This window comes from Nesoenas mayeri (assembly GCF_963082525.1).
Source record: "Nesoenas mayeri genome assembly, chromosome: 1".
Lineage (NCBI taxonomy): Eukaryota > Metazoa > Chordata > Aves > Columbiformes > Columbidae > Nesoenas > Nesoenas mayeri.
In genome coordinates, this window is record NC_137541.1 from 194,051,421 (window position 1) to 194,071,600 (window position 20,180).

Genomic DNA, 20,180 nt, shown 5'->3' on the forward strand with positions numbered 1-20,180 from the left:
AATACTCAGCTGCTAACAACTTTCCAGGAACTTTTTCTGATACTTCTAAATGTTTGCATTATAGTAAAACATAGAGAACTATTGTATATAGAGTGATAAGGCATTCATATAAATGGATGTAACTTGAATTAATTACAACTTACTTCCATAGTGTCATCATTAGTCCATCGCAGTACTTCAAAACTCATGATGATCCCTGCACCATGGGATCAATAAAGTCTTTCAGGAGACTTTAAGAAAGGGGAAACATTGGTTACAGGACCACATAATAAGGGGAAGAAGAACAGTGGAGGAAGATGAATAAATTGTCTTCAGGACTATAGTTTTAGTCATTTTGGACAATAAGATGTTACCTTTGTAGCTCTTGCAGTGGTGTAAAAGCTGTTATGGTGTCTGAAAGGTTGTTACCTAATATTCATGTGTCTAGATATACAATGGATGATATACATAAGCAGCAGATTTCTGCAGTGTCTTGTGTTTTGACTTTTTAATCCTTTATATATTTTGCTGTGCTCCTTTTGACTTTATTTCCTCCAAGTATTTTGCATGTATCTCTGCCCCCTGCTTGGCCTCCTTCCTTTTTCTCTGTCAGATACTTTTAAAAACCCCTTTTTTTGTTTGGTATTTGCTTTTATGGGCAAACAGCAGGCATTTTTTGAATATGTGTGGGAGTGATCTTGGGTTTTCTGGGTTTCCTCAGCCATGCTTACTCTGTGCCATGCTTGCCACCTCCCTGGGATGTTCTGATGAAGTGTAGGTGGTGCTGCAAAAATACTAAGATTAGTGCAATGAGCATCACACAGTGAGACCCATAGACTAGTGGTGAAAAAATCCACATGCATGTCCATGTAATAGTCCACATGCAGTCTTGTTTGACTGACTTACACAGATCTAGCATTTCAAGCAAGGGCCAAAACCAAGCACACTAGATCTCGTGGTATCAGTCGATGGGGAAAGGAGAGAAAAAAACAGTTGTTCTTATCCCAATGGACCGTAGATGCTGGAGCCTCATGACCTGCATCAGGGCCCTAAACAAATTTACAGGTTTTCCTTGCTCTAGAAATCCACTCTGTTATGGTGTAGTAAGAAGAAGTAGTGATGGTCTCCAGAGTCCGGTCTTCACAGACTGTGATTGTGGGTACACACTTCCCACACCATTGCCATAAACCTTTTACAACTGATGTCATTTCTTAGCAGAACTGCATCCGTTCATACTAGGAGCTTCAACTAGTACACAATATTACATACTATATGTAAATTAATATACCCTATTTACCATACAAATATAGTTTCACCAGTAGTGATTTCACCAGTGCTGCACATAACTCAAACATGAGTTACACCATGTATTCAAGTGTTTTTTAAAATCAGAAATAATGTAAGAGTCTAGCCTGGCTAGGAATCTGATCTTAAAATATTTGTCAAAGAAGAGGGATTTTTTAAAAAGGCAAAAAGCACAACCACATTATAACTTTGGAAGAATACCTTAATTAAAGTTGCAGAAATAGGTGCCAAAGATTCTATTTCTTTGAAAATCTGTGGCAGCTCATGCAGATTTATTGGCTGAAACAATTAGAAAATTGAAGCAGTATCAGAGCAAGTTGTTCCACTTCTCCAGACAATCAAGTGACATTATGTTTTCACAGAATTTATATAAGAATGTGTTGAACTGCAAAAACAAAGGCACTTTTTGATGCAGGATAAAAATGCAGTGCTAATGTCGCTGCTTTGGTTACACAGAGGGTTATCGTACCGATCAGTTTGAAAGCAAATGTCAGCAAGCATTAGTGCCTCCATCTTGGCCTAACAAGCATCCCATGTCAGGCCCCAGTTACACAACCTGTCTTTCTCACTAGTGAGAATTAATGTGAGATTTCTTGAAGCAGCCATTAATATTTAAATGACTTCTCCTAAGTCACCAACAGAGCAACAGAGAAACAGGGAAAGAGTCACCAGATTCCAGAGTCCCGGTTCCAGGGCATTACTGACCAAACTGTGCTTCCCGTCATACAAAAGCACTGTCTGTAACAACACTGAACTTGAAAACGTAATTTTGCGGCAGACAAAGGCTTTATTTTGCTCCCTGTGATCCCCTTTTCTCTTTTTTGTCTGCCTTGTATCATCATTATCTGTTTTCTTGCCGTGCTGTACTGAATTTAATTTCCAGCAATTGGTTAATGGAGCTTCTGGTGAAGGAGCCCAGGAGCTGAAATTGTCACCTTGACTCAAGGGTTCGTTTCAGTTGGCCAGTCACACAGGTTGACAGCTTGGTCAACATAGGAATGGTTGCAGGGGAAGTACCAAAGTGTAACCTGCACTCACCGCTGAGATGAAGGTCTTCTGTTCAGATTTTGAAGTTTTGCCTGATTCTAATTAAATACAAATATATCTGAGGTAGTCTTTGAACTATGCTTGCTTTACGAACACATACCTTTGGGGTTACATCATATCAGATAAGTATGTCATCTCTGAACAGTATAAGCGGCTTTAGGTCCTATATTTTCAGTAACAGCTCTCTTATCTGAAAACTGCAACACAGATGGTATAAATTACTATTAAATGCATCAATTACTTTTATTCTCTAAATGTTATAGGATAGGCTCTTCTTGCTTTTGTACTAGTAACACAAATGTAGTGTGTGGCATTTCCATGGAAAGGAAGGCAGTTCTGATTATTTTTGACCCACTTGCTGGGGAAGGGTTCTGCTGTGCAGATTGCATTGGTATTTATGAAATGTCCCTGCATCACAAGGTTGCTCCACAGAGAATGTTGGTTGGCTGCTGAAAACGTAGTTATTTCTAACATGTAAAAATAGTACTTTCTTTAACCCTTTTGTTATCACTTAAAAGGAACAGAATATTTCTTTAACTTGTTACCTTTGCAGGAAGATTCTCTAACAAAAAAGCAAGATTTAAAACTTTTCAGAATGGAGCTGGAAGAATATGCTTCCAAAAGAAAAATTCTGAAGGCATTAGAGTTTTTTAGAGATAACTGCATCATTGCCCTCGTGAGTCCAACATTGTTCTAGGAAACACGAATATTTTCTAGAGACGATAAGTCCATGGCTTTCATATGAATGCCTGACTTGACTGGGTTGTGGAATTAATTCACCTGCTCCAGAAATTGCTGGGGTAAGTGCTTGCTACTGCAGTGAGCTGTAACTACATTTCAGCAGCACACCGCTCCTGTGTGGGCTTGCTAATGAGCGAGGCCACCTCCTGTAAGTAAAGTAAGATCAGGAAATTGTGGGAAGGAGCTCAAAACACACTGTGTTTTTATAGCGTCTGCAAGACTCAGAACTCATTACATTTTTGTATTGAAAAGAAACATCCACCGGGTGAAGGAAAGGCAGAATAGAATTGTATAAAATTCCTGAAAAAGTCAGCTTGATGGGAGTCATACAAAACATGCTTTTTTCCAGAAAGGCCAGAAAGAGTGGTTTATTACCTCTCAGTAACATTTGAGTACATTGTTCAGGGAGGGAGAAGGGAAGAAACACGGCCTGGGGCTCACACAGCGGGAGCAGGGGCCGAGAGAGCTGGTGCCATTACAGGACCAGCCCTTGCTGGGGAAGACACAAATACTGGCACACGGTAACACCTGCAAGGAGCACCTGAGGGGTACACAAGCTCTTTCGCACATACTGGGAATAATTAATGGTTTCTCAAGGCACTTTCCAGTCTTCTCGTCTGAAAAGGAGCTCTAGTAAACATGGCAGAGCTAGACCGCAGAAGTGGTGTCAGCTTATGGAGACATCTATAGAAAAGAGAAGAGCTGGAGAGGGATTTTTTACAAGAGCATGTAGTGATTGGACAATGAGGGGTAATGGTTAAACTGAAAGAAGGGAGAATCATGTTAGATACAAGGAAGAAATTCTTCCCCATGAGGGTGGTGAGGCACTGGAACAGGCTGCCCAGAGAAGCTGTGGATGCCCCATCCCTGGAAGTGTTCAAGGCCAGGCTGGACGGGGCTTAGAGCAACCTGGCCTAGTGCAAGGTGTCCCTGCCCGTGGCATCTTTAAGGTCCCTTCCAACCCCAAACTTTCCATGATTCTATGATTTAATGTATGAGATCAGTAAGACATACAACATTTTCACAGTCATTGGGATCAGATGGACATTTGTGTCACTGCTGGCGTTTCTTGCTTTGCCATTGCATTAATTACCCCTTGAAATGGTAGTAAAAAAGTGTTTTAAAAGTTTTCTTATATTACAGGAGGTACAAATGGTTTACTGGAAATATAATGTACATGCATAAAGATAGAGAACTGAACCATAGTTGATATTGCTTTTGCATGAAATATTCAAGTACGTGTGTGTGTGTTTTTACAATAAAGTTCCTTCCCAATTTGTTACAGAACCCCAGACTGGATTTCAGATTGCCTTTAAAATGTTGGATACAGATGGCAATGAACAAGTTGAAAAGAAAGAATTCTTTAAGGTATGTGTATTTATATGCATATTAATTTTAAAGCATTTAAATACTTTCATGGGCTATATTTGCCAGAGGAAGATTCATTAAAATCTTCAAGCCTGTTTTTCAGTCCAGTCTATGATCACATAATTGCTAAAATACTTTATATGAAAGGAGCACATACCAAAGCAATGCTGTAGAAGTACTTATATTTTAATCCACTTTTATAAATGTTACCTTTGACTTGTGTCTAAAATTCTGTTACTGGGAAGGTAGGAGTTTGTGTATATGCCTTAAGGAAAAGTCTTTTCTAAATATTTTGAATATTTATTTTAAATTCACCATCCTCTCTTCATTTTGATTAATTTTGTTTGCTGTTGCACAGGGATTTTACCAATTCACAGTTTGGACAGTAAGAGCAGTTTTTCCCATATTTTGTATGAAATATGGGGGAGAAAAGCATATGCTTAAAAACCAAAGAAAATCTTACTCTGATGTTTTAAAGAAGAATGGGCTTAATTATATAGGTTGTTCAACTTTTAAGAATTTAACAGGAGTCTGTTAAGTAAATACTTCTTTTCAAAAGCCAAATGTAGAATTAACAAACTTAATTTTTAATAGGTTCTCTCAGCTTAGTTCAGATCCTTCATTCATATTGGAGGTGACTAGAGAGACAATTTTATAAGAAGCTGAAATGGCTACTACAATGCAAATTATTTTCTCTCACTAGGATAAAGTTAAAGATGATCCTTAATGCAACAACTCTAGAGAACCATGGAGTCTAAAACTTACAAAGATATACCTATTGATCGAGAAATTACTAAATATTTAAGTGTAGTTTCATAAACTCTTAATTAATATACAATAGCTGTTAGCTTGGTTTTTTTGCATTAACAGCCCTTTTTCCTGTGAATTTTCTCTTAGCAAGATGAGAATTGATGAGTTGTACGCAAATATATTTTTAAATATTTAAAAAATACTGTCAGACTTAGTAGTACTATTTGAAAATAATCTTTAGAATCAGACCATTTCCCAAGACTATGTTCCCAGAAGCCCCTAACTGAGCCGGCAGATACCCTGCACTCATTTGTTGCTACACAAAATCCTTTAAGCCTGAAGAATTTGCTCAGTTAAAATGTTAAGTATTCTGCTGATTAAAAAGAAATCAAATTCTAACTAAAGCCTTTATTTTTAACCTACTAAGCCTGGCACAGTCCTAGTGAATTGTTATCAGAGTAGCAGTGCTTTGATAACTGAAATATCTCTGCGATGGCTGTATTGTTCATCTACGAAACAGTAAGTTACAGGGGAAAGGGGGTCCATGAACACAAATTGAACGTGCTCAGCCAGTTGTGCCTCTGCACCAAAATGCTGTGTTAGCTGTACTTCTTTTGAACAGGGACTGTGTCGGTCAAGCAAATAAGGAGATTCTTGCAGAAATACAGCACAACTGTTTTGGAGAGATGTGTAGAATGCAATGTATTTAATATCCATTAGCCAATTCAGGTAATTCTAATTGAATCAGGCAGTATAAACAACAGATAGTCATAGAATGCAGAGGTGAAAACAATATATAAATCATTACAAATAATTTTATTCCTGTAGAGGCAACCAAATTCAATGGTTTGATAGACTGTTACTTTGAATTTCCTTTATGGGCTGAATGAACTGGCACGAGCCAGCAGTTGTAGTGGTTTGGTGCAAAACACTCCTGCAGTCCTAGAGCATCCAGAAGCACTAATCTCTTTCAAACAACTAGAAGAGGCAAAATTACTATAATGAGGGGTTTTTTTAAGACTGGCATAGCATTTCTGCCAGCTCATGTCTTCAGTAAAGATTACTTCTTAGTATGTCTTTAGTAAGGAGGCATTGGTGTGCATAATAGGTCTCATTATCTTTGAATTAGCCATTAGTCTCTTCCAGTGATGAACAGATATAAATATTAAATACAAATAAATTTTACATGGAGCAGTTGAGTATTAGAGTTCATTTCTTGAGAGCAGAATTCTTCTCCCTCTGTGAGTAGTTGCTGCATTGTGCTGGAAAAAATCTGCAACCTATTGGAAATAGTTTCAAGCACTATAAGGATTTACATGCAGTGTAAGAAAACAATAAAATTAATCTTCCAGAACACTTGTGAAACAAAAATATACCATGTGCCTGTGCTCTTTAGTAGTCTCTGTAGATTTTTTTTAAGAGTCATTTAAAAATAAAATCAAAAATAAAAAATCATATTTTCTTTTGTTTGGAGAGTATTTGCAGTTGTATTTCTTGTGTGTGAGCTAAAGATGTTTTTTTCAGGTAAGAAAATGTAATTTTTCAGTGGGAATATGGATGAGCAGTTGTGTTTTTACCCAGAGTTCTATATCGCTTTTTTGCTATGAAGAAATTCAGAATGCTTTTACTGTCGATTGTTTTGCAAGTGAACAAAAATTTGGAGAAACTTGTAATGTTTAATTGGGTTGTTTTACAGTATTTATATTGATAAATGCTATCAAGGCATGCCATTCAAAAATAATAATAGACGGTAACTACCCTGAGAAACTTAAAAACCAAGGCTATAAAAAAACAACAGAAAAAAAAGTGAATTAGACAAAATTTGAAGGCCAAGGGAAGACCTTTGGCAACACAAACAGTTAGTGGTTTTTTTCCTGCTCACTACTTAACAAGCCCATATTGCATCTCTGAATAGCATAAGAAAAGGGAAAAAAATAGAGCCCTAAGAAGAGATTTGAAAACCCTACAAAATAATGGCCGTGGAAATTTGATCATAGATTTCTTTCCTAGTTTTAGTGGGCAGGGTGAGGAATCACTCAGAAATGTTTGAGAAGCAAACCAGCAGCTTCAAAAACCCTGAGCTGTACAAGCCTCTTTCCTAAAGTCTCCAAATCCAGAGCGATTGGTGTAAGTCCGTATTTATAACCGAAATGTAATAAGTCCCTTGTTCTTTCATTTTTGCTGTCCTTTTGAGGATTCATGCAAATGTCTGTGAAAGGTAGGTAGACCTTGTGCTACGTTAAATCGCTCATTCTTGTGGCAGTGTTGACCTCCTAATCTAAAATACAGCCAAAGAAACCTTGCAGCGGAGATATACTTGAGGTGCTGCAAATTATTGCAATTTCTGTATTTCCGTAAAGCTCTACTCAGCACAGTGGAAATTATGTTTTCAGATATGAGTCATTTCAGTACTTCAAAAAATCTTGGCTAACATATTCAAGATTAATTTATTTTGTGGGCCGAAGGGGAAATTCAAACCACATTCTGCTTAATGCCAGTTCTGAAAATATGTTTCCTTATTTAATTAAATTATTCTTAGTTGTTAGTTGTATGGTACCTAATTTGAACAGGTATGTTTTTCATGTCTAGGAGATCATGTCTGTAGCAGAACTATGTAAAACTGTCTAGGAGGATAACACGAAAATCACAGCATCATTTTTATTTCCCAAATGACCCTTGATGTTGTACCCCTGAATTTCAAAATTTTATGGAGGGAATGCTAAGCTTTTAGTGACAGAAAATCTCCTCTAAAAATAAGAGTAAGTGCTGGTTACAAGAGAGAGATTGATGTGCTCTGCTTGGCTGTATTAGCTACAGTAGATAAGACATTCCTGGCAAAAAGTGTGTCTGAATAGCAAAATACCCTTAATTATGCAAATATTCTGTCATGACTAGAGAACGTTGCAGAAATGTGATGACATTATAATTAAGAAAAAGGGATATTAATGAAATTTTCTTGAAAAGGAGACTCTTGTAAGACCCAATTTGTAATTTTCTTGTGTTTTTATTATGTTCTAACAAATACAGCTACAGAGAATCATTGGGAAGGAAGATGATTTGAAAGCAGCTGGAGATGAAACAGTATTTCGGGTATGAAATAGAAATATGTTTTTCTTTACAAAACATTGTCATAGTTCCCGTGAGCTTTGTTATTTTTTCAGAGTTTTTAGATAAGTATATAAGCATCAGTATTAGTGGTTTAATTAAATGAAAGTGCATGATTTGTCAACTGCTTTCTAGCTGGGGAAGAAAAATGTTTGTCACTTCGGAATCTCCTGGTGAAATGTATGCAATCAATTTATTTCATTACTGTGTAGCCCCTCTGTTATTTAGTTTTTGTAAGCCTCTGTTTCAAATTAGCTCTCTTCTATTTATGAAAAACTCAGAAAAAAACTCTGTATTGCCCTATGAGAAATATGGTTTTCCAAACAAATTGATAACTTAAACTTACCTAAGTGCTGCTATTGTAGTAATATCAGCTTATTGTGAGTTAGTTTCAAATGTAATTTTTCTCGTTGAGGTAACAAAAGCCAAGAATTACTTTAGTTGGGTTCACTTCCAGAGAGAAATGGCATAGATGCATACCAGGAGAAACAATCTTAGAGTATCATCTTCCAGCTAGGTAAGAAGTTTCACTGAACTGCAGACCATTAGCAAATGGCAAATACATCTTGTCAGTGAAAGGGGCAGGTGAATTCCTGCTCTCTTCTGGCTGTTTTCCCCGGATGCTGCCGCTGCAACCTGCCTTCTTCCTCAAGTGGAGGCTTTGCCACCTCTTCTGTCTGTAGTCAGCACAGGGACAAGATATTCTGTGGCCTGGATGAGACTGAACAAGGCTGAAAAGTGAGAGGAGAACATCCTGAGTGTACTGAAAACACCTCAGAAGGAATTGATGAACCGGGGCAAAGGAGCGGGAGAGCACAGATAGATGATCTCCATCTGTTACTATAAGGTGCTGCTTGCATCAGCAGCCCTGCTTGTGTTGTGTGCTTAAATCGGATGGTGTAGCTGAAGGATATTTTTCTCACTACAAACTTGCTTTCAGTCATGAACTGAAAAGGGGTAACTAGGCGTGGGGCAGCGACTGCTCATGTTGGAAGCATTCAATAAGGAATTTGTATAGGGCTCTGCTTGATAAACCTACCATGCAGCAGCAGTTTCTACAAAGAGTTGGTCCAGCTCATGTTCTTTGCATTTACACCTACCTGAGGAAAAAATGGAAGTGACAGTATTGCTAACGCCTTTACTGCTTAGAAGGCATAAACAAAAAACATCTTCTGATGCATAAAGGTTTTGCTCCCTCAGTATGCATCCAGAGTTCAGTTAAAAATTGTTTGATTGACTAACAACATCTCCTTTTTGAACCCTTTCATCATTCACCAGGTTAAAATAGCTGGGATTAATAGGGTTGTTTGCTCCTCAAAACCAGTTTCAATTGGACTTAACTGCCATGACAGTGAAAGAAAAAGAATCTTTATTCTGCGTGAATGCACAGCTGTAGTATAAAGTTTCCAGAGGAACTTTGATACAGTTAGGAGCTAATTAAATACCTGAGCCTGAATGTCTATTTTATCTTGCTTCAAATTTTGTCTTCAGAGTTATCTATTGAGAAAAATCTGAAGTTATTGTAACCAGAAAATATAGTTTCTTAGCAGATTATAAATGAAATTATAGTCTGTTCAAAAGAAGAATTCAGTAGCTTTGAGGAGTACAGGTATCTTGATATACTTCCGGTATCTATATTTCTACTTGGCAAAGTCCGAGTTATCACTTTTTCTTCTGATTGTTATTTTCTTTCTTGTCTCTCACAAAATAAGTTAATTGTAAGTAGTGAATTTGACTTTAGAATTTAGTCAGTGCATATGTTTTTACTCCTTCTTTTTAGTAATTATGGCAGTCATAGTATTACTTTCAAGCAAAACAAAGCATAAAAATACTGGTTTTAAATTCACTATGTTATTTGAAAGCTGAGATGCTGCAACAGAAATTTGGTGTTCGGGATGCTGCTTTATTTCCGCAACACTTTTACAATTCGCATGTGAGTTTGCTGTGTTTTCAAAGTAATCTTAGTCTCTGACACCAGGTGAAAGATGTCACTGACTTACAAAAATAAGGTATAAATGGTAGTTTGCAACTTTATTTAACCAGCAGGTATATCCAGGTATGTTCCCTGTCCAATGTGTAGACAGGGGTCCCAGTCATTTATTTACTGTAGGAAGATAGCCCTCAATACTCAATGAGATACTGTGTTAGGAAAGGAAAAAGCAGTTTGTTTGCTCTGGTCCCAGGGTGCTTGAATCTCTGCCTCTTTTAATAAGACTTTGACTTACATGTCTAAAATGCAAAATGTAACCACATAGTAATGGCCCTTCAGTGTGATTGCAGTGGACCTGGTTATCCAGATAAATATATCTCAATTGAAGGATTTTCTTTTTCCAATATCATAATTGAGGCTGGAAGAAAAGCAAAAAAATCTGCCCAGCTTTAATGGGCCCCGTCTTTTGGGAAGTTCCATGCTGACTTTTGCAGAGCAGGCAATCTGATTTACTCGTGGCGCTGGCACATATGCACACAGTGAAGGAGAGACACAGACTTACGAGACTGGCGACCTGGTTCTTTCTAACTAGCCTGGAGAAAAAAGTGCAGAAGTGAAGAGATGCAGTGACTGTCTCACCTCACGCATCTTCCCATAGCCCGAAGGAAAAGCTGCCCCAGGCTTCCTAGCACAGCTGCTCTGCTTCACGGGAGACATCCAGCTGAGGACCTGACCGTGCTTCGTGGAAGAATAGAGGCTGACTCCTTGCCTGGAAGGGCTGTAAGGTGTTATAGCAAAGTGCATGAGCTAGAAGAGTGTCACGGAGGCATCTCAAGGTCAAATATAGGCAGACAAGTTCCAAAACAGACATTATTCTAGCTAGAAAAGTGTGGCCAATAAACCAACTAGAAACAGGGTTTTTACAATTATTCAGCACTCTGACAGCATAAATTACAGATTTGGATATCAGTTGAGGGGATTATTGGGGTACGACAGCATAAGAATACTGAGGATCCACAACGTGCATGCATACACTCACAAGAAACAAAAACAGAGGCCTCTCACTTAAGGGTACCCAGAATAAATAATCACTTGCTTGAGTTAGGCAAGGGCTCACACTTGCCTGGGTTAGGCAAGGACTCACTCAAGGATATATCCACTGGAGAAGAATAACCACTCACCACAGGAGGAGGTGAGGGGCTCTCAATCCTGGGAAGTCTCCTAAGATGGCATCCCGGTCTAAGGAGAGGGCTCCAGTTCACAGAGCTGCTGCTCTGAGAAGACCACTCCAACGGGGTCTTTGGCTGGAACCCCATTTTATAGCCTGGTCAGATCTGGCTGTGGGCATTACAACATGGTCCAGAAGCTTCTCAGCTTCTCTGGTCACCTCCTTTGTCGAGGACCCTGTCAACTGACTGAGGGTCCCACCCCTCCTGCCCCACCAGCTGGTGGAGCTGAAGTCACCCCGCTGCAAGTGTGGGGAGGACGTGACTGTCAGCACCATCCTAGGGTGTGTATGCGGGCACAGGCACAGCAGGGCACAAAAGGTGCGAAGGAGCCATCAACTGCCCTATTGAAGGCTCCGCATCTCAGGGGGATGTGCAACTGCCACAAAGAGTTTGGTGTATTTTCAGAAAGGTGGTGCCCAGTGAACAGCACTAGTTGCTATTGTATTAATGCCCTGAGTTCCTTAAGAGGATACTCTAATAGTGGTATGTGCAAGAACATTCTGGTACTAAAAACAATGCTAGTGGTTGCAGATATCTACTGTACAGCCCAGTCGTCCAGATCGGGGACTTTGCTCTTGGGCCCTTCAATTTAGATTAATAAGTTATCATGCAGTTTCAATACCTCTAATTTAATATGCTTTGTGTAATGGCTAAACTTAGAAATTAATTTTAGCTATTATTAGGAAAGGTATGATAATACAGAATGTTCTATATTTGTTCCTAAAATTGAATTCATGCTGGGAAATAATAGGTGCATTGTCTCATTTCCAAATGATTAAACATTGCTTCTGAATTTCATAGTGAACACATTTTCATACAAAGTATCTCATTTACATATTTCGGTTTTGGTTTTTGTTTTGAGGGCACTTTTAATTTAACTAGTACTTGGGGACACAGCTATTAATCTCTTTTAAACAGAAAATTTTGACCTAAAATCGAGTCTTACTATAAGCAGTACACTTTTAGGACCCACACATGGATATTTTTTTTAATTTATTTTTTTCATCCCAAGAGAGACAGATGACATCAGACATTCACACATTTGTCACCACTTCACTGGTCAGCACAGGGTTTTACACTTCAGCCCTCAGACAGTGCAGCATTGCAATGGCTCTCCTCAGCCACAGAGGCTGTGCAGGCCATCAGAACCTGCCCATCTCTTCCCTATAATTTCTAATTATCTTAAAGTTTTCTGTCCGCAGCTTCAAAGCCTGCAAAGCCCTGGGCCCAGAATAACTAAAGACTGCCTAAACTGAACAGAGGAAGATGGTGTTTGAGAGTTGTGCTCTTCTAGTGCAGTGATACTCTGTAAAAGGGGTGCAGCACGTTGGATTTTGCTGGAATCTGGTCAAAGACTAAAATTAATAACCCTCCCCAAAAGAGTGTGTCATTCATGGTCACCTCGCAGTTCAGGTGAAATGCACATTTTTTTCTTCACTTATCTTCTCCAGCATAAATGTGTATGTTTTGTATCAGCAGATGAACATTGAATTCTGTTGTAGATATTTCAAATCAAAGAACATGGCAATGTTCCTGCAGGCATTAGAGGAAACTCTCCAGGCAGGCAAACCCCATGAAGAAGCAAGCCGTGTGGCATCAAAATATTAAGCTATTAAAAAGCTCTGGGTCATTGTTTACCTCACAGAGAAGGAAATTATTGTATTTTTCCATGTGATCTGATGACATTATAACCTCAAGAGGGACAAACATGCTTTCTGACATTGTTCTAGGTACCTGTCCTGCAAGCACATTGGATTTGGCTTGGATAGCCAAAGTCTTTCCCACAAGGAATTCATCTGGAAGCCTGTTGTGGTCACAGTAGCATTGCGTTCCATTACACAGATATGTGAGCCAAGGCTGCCTCTTTAGTCCCTGCTACTTAAGCTAGTCTGAAGCACTTTAAATTACATAGCTCGAGAAGCCAGAGAGCAGTGTGGGCTTCTGGCAGGTCAGGGAAGACACACAATTTGACTTTGCGCTAACAGCTCTAGTCCTTGATTCAAAAGAGTAAGAATCTGGTCACAATCTCTGAAGGTTACCTAGTACCTTTGCTTGTAAAATTCAATGGAATAAACTGGAAATGGTGCACGTAAGGATGGTCAGTTGGTGTTTTGTGGTAACCAAAACTTGGGATGATCACAGTCCATCGCCATCAGTTCTAGCACCGCGAGCAAGGAGGGTTTATATGTGCTGAGGGTGGATGTGCTCTGCCTTTGGGCCAAGTCCACCTCAATCAGAAGAGTGTGCTGCACTGAACATCACAACTCCTGAGGGGGGTCCTCAGTATGGATTCTCTGCTTTTGGTGGAAATCAGTATTCTTAAAATACAGCATGGCAGGGAGGCAGGGCCTGAATTCTTGTGCGGGACTGTCCCCAGCTGAGCGTAGAAGCTGCTTTTCCCAGCTGCCAGCAGACTCATTTGAACCTGTTCCTATTGCTGCCCTAAAGTATCTCCTATAATGTCTGCCTCCAGATTAGCTTTAGCTCACGTGGCTGGAAACCGTTTTTGTTCTGTGCCTCCTCATGAAATGATGGAGAACTGTGAGTGACATGCTGAAAGCTGAGAACATCCATGAAGTTCCATATTCCTCCTTGCTAGAGGCACTGACAGTACAGCATAGCAATTCCATCTCATTAGTTGTCATTAAAAAACAATTAATCCCAGGCAGTAGGACTGCTGGATGTTGTTGAATGCCGGATATAAGCTGTTTATTGCTTAGAAAAGGCCCCAAAGGATTTCTTATCAAATATTGTCTGTTATACCCTCTGTAGAAGAAAATTGTGCAGCTTTTAGCCTGTGTCAGACCTGATGTATTCTTGAATCCTAGCTCTTAAAAAAGTGCAGAGCATTAAAAACTGTAGTATGGATTTACATGATGAAAGCTGATTCATCTTTAAATGCTGTATTGTTCACTCTGGCGTCCACTTGAGGCTGTCTGGGCTTTGCCAAAAAAGACTGCGTTTGGAGATCTGGATCTTCTGGTCCCACTAGCTTGTCTGGTCACAGTTCTTTCGACTAGCTGCACCTGGCAGGATTCATGTCATAATGGATACATCTTTTAAACCTGCTTCCCAGAACTGAGTTGCAGAATATATCCCAGCATCTTGCAGACTCTCAAAATGACAGAAAGCTGGATGCTCTTCAGCAGTATTTGAGGCTAGACTGATAGGTTGAAGTCTAGACTGCCTCCAAGGGTAGAAGCCTGGCTCCATGAATTGGCTGATTTGGCTGCTGAAAAACAAGGAGCATTTCAGAGAACTGGACTCAGAAAAGTTAGCAAAGATTTTGTCTTACCTGTAGAAAGATTTGGGACATCACTAGCAGACAGAAACTAAGATGTTGTTCTCCTTTACCCTCCCTTCTTTTCTGCCACTGTTCTTCATCTATTCACTCTCCTTTTAGCTTAACCAAAAAGAAAAAAAAAACTGAAATAGGTATTATTTTTACAATTTTTATTGAAACAAGACATTGCACAGCAAATACTATCTCCCAGGAAGGAAGTAAGACAACAAGGAACATGCAACAAATTTTAATCATGATGAATGCTTTCCAGTCATGCCTCAGGCAAATTCTGCAATGCAAGGTGGTAAAAATCTAGAGACAGTAAGTCTATTGACGTTTCAGATGAGTTTTGAAAATCAGTTAGGTACATTATTCTGAAAATCCTGTCTCACTACGTGGTAAGTTTCTTCTCAGTGACACTTGTTGCTACTTGCTGCAGTATCAGGTCCTGAATGTCGGGAGCTCAGCCGGAGCTGCGGGATTAGGTGGGTCTGAGCCTGTGACTCAGTGTTCGCAGCGTCAGGCTTCTATGTTAACAGACTGTGTAATGAGGAGTATATGTTGTGTTAGCTGATCTTGCTTAAAAAGGAATAATTGCATAATTCAGCAGTTCATGGCACTTTTGGAAGATGCGCAAGGTGTTAGTATTACTCTACGAAAACAAGCTTATATTTGTGATGCATACACGCATATTCATTATTTCATATAGATTTGTGTGGCATCAGAGCTTGGTCTTTGGGTTTCTTTGTCTGAATCAATGGACTCATGTCGGAGTTCCCCATTTGAGACACGCACCCCTGCCCCATCCTGTGCTTGTATCAAGATGAGACTTAGAATGTCGCCGTCCTTTCTGTAAAGCACACGGCCCAAAAGGGTGCTGTGCTGCACCCACCTGGGGCTGAGGTCACCAGATACACACCAGAATACAAACTTCCACTCAATTTAGATGGTAGCTCTCTGACTCAAAGCTACCAGTCTGGTCCTTTTTAGAGCTCCAGGATTAGGTTACCTTTCATTCTCATTGCCAAGAGAGACATTCCAAATGTAAGTTATTCTTTCACCTAAGCTCAGGAGGGTGAGGTGTTGGAAATATTAATAGAGCTCTCATTATCTTCTAACAAAGATTTGTCATGTCAGTACTAATTTATACAGTTCAGCAGCAAAAGCTCCTAATGATTCTGTGGACAAAAAGGAATTATGTCCTAACATGTACTTTAATAGCATTAACTCTAGGAAAAGCAATTTTTTGAAATTTTACCCTTAAGCTTTAGTCTCTGTGGTCTCCTGTTGCATATTTGGTTTTAAAGAAATTTACTGTTTTGTAGTTTTAAAATACATTTAACTCTCACTAACATAGTATTTGGACATCTGCCAATTCCACTGCGGAATTTCGACTGAAGGCGTAGCCAACAAGTAGGTGCATATTTGTTATAAATCCAGGGATAGGCTTTCTCATCTCAGATAAGATGAGATAGGTATTGTTTGTATGTCTTCTTCTAGGTTATAACTAGAGAAACATGAATAGAATTAAAAAACCTTTCTGTCACAGACTTAGTGTTTAAAAGGTTATTTTAAACCTCATTTTTCAGTTTGTTTTCAATACAACACAGATTTTAATATGGAGTAATCAGATTGGAAGCATTTAAATGCGTAATCATGAGTTCAGTTTTAAAAATTACGTCAGCAAATGTATTTCTTACATTTTTCAAATCTTTAAACATGTAAGCAAAAAAATATTAGAAGCAGATTAGAGTCTTGCTACAGTGAGAATTATGTGGATTCTTGTAGCTTCTTAGAAGACTGCATTCTGATATAAATAGTTTGGGTTTGAATTTCAAATAAGCATACATGAATGTTTGACTTCTGACTTTCAAAAAAGCATATAAAAATGTTTATGCATCAGTCTTCACAGTAATCTGAAGTGTTTAAACTTCAGAAAGCTGGATCTTTTGGGTATTTAAATATTCTTTGCCTGCAGTTAAATGATAAAAGTTCAATAAGTACAGTTTGCATATGACTCAAAAAGTTTTTTTTCTAGGTTCACTCATACATAACTCGAATCACTGGCATTTGGTAAATTGTAGCTTGCAGTAGAAATGAGGAATGTTACCTCTTCAACCATAAAATAACTGTGTCACATATGCAATAAGCATGAAACACACAGTGGACTAATGGGACTTGTTATTGATGATGCTGAAAGCTAAATAACCATTAGTATTAAATCTTATGAATAGACTCTTGTCTTTCATCTTACCTCTTCAACCAGATAAAAGACACAGAGGCTATTTAGATGTCATAAGAATAGTTTGTTGAAATCCCTCTGGACTTAAAAAAAAATCTCTCTTCATGTTGCTTAGTGTTTCGTTGCATTCAAAGAAATGCCAGTATGCTAGTGCTGAGAGAAGAATAGAACAGAAATCCAGCATTATGTGTGGTTTTAGGCTTGGTAAAGATGCTGGTGAGTTGAAATAATGTGCATCCTTTTTCTGCAGAAATCTCTTCAACAGATCAAAAAATATAGAAAGATCACTAATGTTGAAAATTTGCAGTAATAGAGGACTGTGAATAGTTTGCATTTTTCTGGTTTCATTTCTTAGACTATCATGAATGTTTTTAAATAGCTGCAACAAATTAGAAATACTTGCCTAAAAACTTTTCACAAAGATGTTAACTTTATTTAAAGCCTCTATTTACCTAAGCATAAAGTTTTTTTTAAAGATTTAGCCAGCAACATTCTCAGTTCTAATAATAAAGTTCACCAAAGGTGCTTGTAAATTGTACTACTCCTCTTTCATACAGGATATTTAGAAGCAGAACATATAATACACTGTTATCAGTTGATGTGCAGGAATTACTCAGCTCTGAGATCCTGTGTGATAGCTTTGGGAACAGTAATTAAATTTCAAGTGTCTCTTGTGAAACTCTACTTCAAATACATATTTCCAGATTTGTGATGAACAGTTATTAATAATCATAGAATGCATAATAATTAATCATACAGTTTTTTGTTTTATAGGGAGCAGAACTGGAAAGCTGCAGTGTTAATACCATGTTGCTGGTACATTTCTTTGGAAAAGAAGGAAAGGAAAAACTTCGCTATTCTGAGTTTTTCAGGTATTTTTTCAGCTAGGTAATCCTAACAGCAACAGTCCTGTTCCTACCCTTTCTACTTTGCACCAACACTAGCATTAATCTGACCCCACACTGAGCTGATTCAGAAAGTCAAGCAGGTAACGAAGCAGGTGATTGTTGATGATTTTGCATGATTAAATTTCTAGTTTAGCTCGTGAGGTCTGCTGCCTGCAGGAGGAGTTGAGCACCATGATAACTCCAAAGCAGCCATGGGCCTGGAGGATGTGAGGGTCGAGACAACCGTTTGTGGCAGCTGTGTGATGGCATACCTTGAGACAACGTGATTCATGCCTGTTTTTGTTGATCAAATCACCAAAAAAGTGATGGCTAATCTGTTAAAAAAGCTTTTCTGAGCTGAGATTACCCCCTCCCCATTACAACTGCCATGGTAGGCTAAAGGCAGCTTCTCTGCTTGCTTTAAATTCCGACTTCTGCTGAAACCTTACCTTTTCCTTTACACTTTGAACTACTTTTGCAATGGGTCTATGCAGATACTTCGTGGCACTTATGTCAGAACTGAGAATTGAGCCACCTGATAAACACCACATCAGAATGAAACTACAGTGGAATACTAGGTGGCCATTACTCCTGGAAACGTAGCTCCATATTCCTGCCTATTTCACTGTAAGCTTTGCAAAGTCAGAAGTTAGTAGAAAGTTCAAGACTGGTGTAGGAAATCGGTCAATTTATGTCAAATACATGTCAGAAAGATGGTGTAATCCTTGTCTACATCAGAGTATGAAGTTCTGTTGTGGTTGCTTTTGACTTGAAAACCCAACTGGGTAGCAGCTGTCAGTGTATTAATTGGATGAGATTCTTTCTTCCAATGTTTATTTCCATCAGTAATGATAACCACCACCTATGCAGCATCGCAACGTAACTGGTTAAAACTCTTTGTTACTTGGGAGATCAATTTATACTGTTAGTATGAACTCCAGACACATCTTGTTATGTGAACTTGGGCCTACAATCCAAATGCACAGTCTTTCTTTGAGATAAATGGAAATTAATGCCTAAATGCCTGTGTGAATCTTGACACACGTCTTGTAGCACAACATCAAGAGAAGATTATCTACATCAGTATTACCTTTTCTACAAAAATAATCAGTCATTTACTGACTGCAAAATAAATTGGGATAATATGTTTTACTTCAGTTTATGTTCAGAAGCAGAGAATCTGTGTCAACCCTCTTAAAAATGAATGTTGTTGCAATCAGTAGAGGTTTGGGGAAAGCCAGAGTAGAAAAGGAAGAGCAGCAATTTTTCTAACACTAAAAAGTGTTCGGCTCCACTGGCTCTGGCACACACTGGTCTTCAAATAAACAACCTTTCTCTTTTGAAGACCTCAACTCAATAGGAATCTAAGTGAGTAAAATGAGTTTAAGATGCCTCCAGCTCCCTTTTCTATAAATACCATAGATCCTCTCAATGAAACAAAAGGCAGAGAGCACCAGTAAAAGGTTGTGTTTGCATATACAGTGTAAACTGAAAAGCCTCAGGTTTTAGATAAAATCCTACATTGACCCAATGAGCCATGACATTGATGAAACTATGTACCTAGTACTTTCAGAACACGTAGGTTAAAGACCTTTGCCTACCACACAGATAGAGGCCTGTAATCAAAATCAAACTCCCACATCTTGCTCTTAAAATTTGTGGGATAAGTGTAAGGTTTAATGCAAGTAATTTTTCAACAGTGGCAGTTATGTTTTGTGGGGCTGGAATGTGCCTCTTTATCACTGCGTAGACACTCCATCTCAGTTGTAACATGACAGTGAAGTTTGTTTAACACGCAGAAAGGTGAATAAAAGGATCGCTGTCTTTTTAACCTGTGTGAAGATATCACCTTTCACATTATTTTATTTGCAAGTAAATCAAGCACATCATTTCTGGGTTCCTATTGTTAAGAGAAAATGTGATTTCTATCTGATGGCCTCTCATAACATTTTGCCTTATGTGGGAAGCTATTGTCGGATGTTTGATCAAAGTGCCATGCTGTTTTTACAAGAGATGACTGATGAGCTGTACAGACATAGATCATTGTCAAAAGCAGAAAATAATGACGGTAAATGCTTTTGTCATTTTCCAAGTTCTTGCCTAGAAAGCTTTTCCATTGATCAGTATAGTACCTAGTAGAAAGTAGGGGTGATTACGTTTGATTAGAACACACTAAAACTTGTCCCATTAGTTAAATACACAGATATCACTGTGCTTTAGACTCCTTGAAACTGGAAAATAAAAGGGCAGGAATACTTTCTTTGTGAAATTTCACTGTACTTACGTGGGAATTCAGAAAGCTGAGACAAGTGTT

The 20,180-nt window shown here is 38.5% G+C and overlaps 1 protein-coding gene across 3 annotated transcripts in view; it reads left to right on the top strand.

Moving 5' to 3' along the window:
- MICU2 (mitochondrial calcium uptake 2) overlaps positions 1 to 20,180 on the top strand; it is a gene marked incomplete at its 5' end in the record, with an annotated part of 142,055 nt that overhangs the window by 107,725 nt on the left and 14,150 nt on the right. For all 3 annotated transcript variants that reach the window (XM_080340416.1, XM_080340418.1, XM_080340417.1), the window contains 3 exons: positions 4,358 to 4,440; positions 8,218 to 8,280; positions 17,754 to 17,851. In XM_080340416.1, the coding sequence (XP_080196542.1) occupies positions 4,358 to 4,440; positions 8,218 to 8,280; positions 17,754 to 17,851 (244 nt within the window). The remainder of the gene's footprint in view (positions 1 to 4,357; positions 4,441 to 8,217; positions 8,281 to 17,753; positions 17,852 to 20,180) is intronic.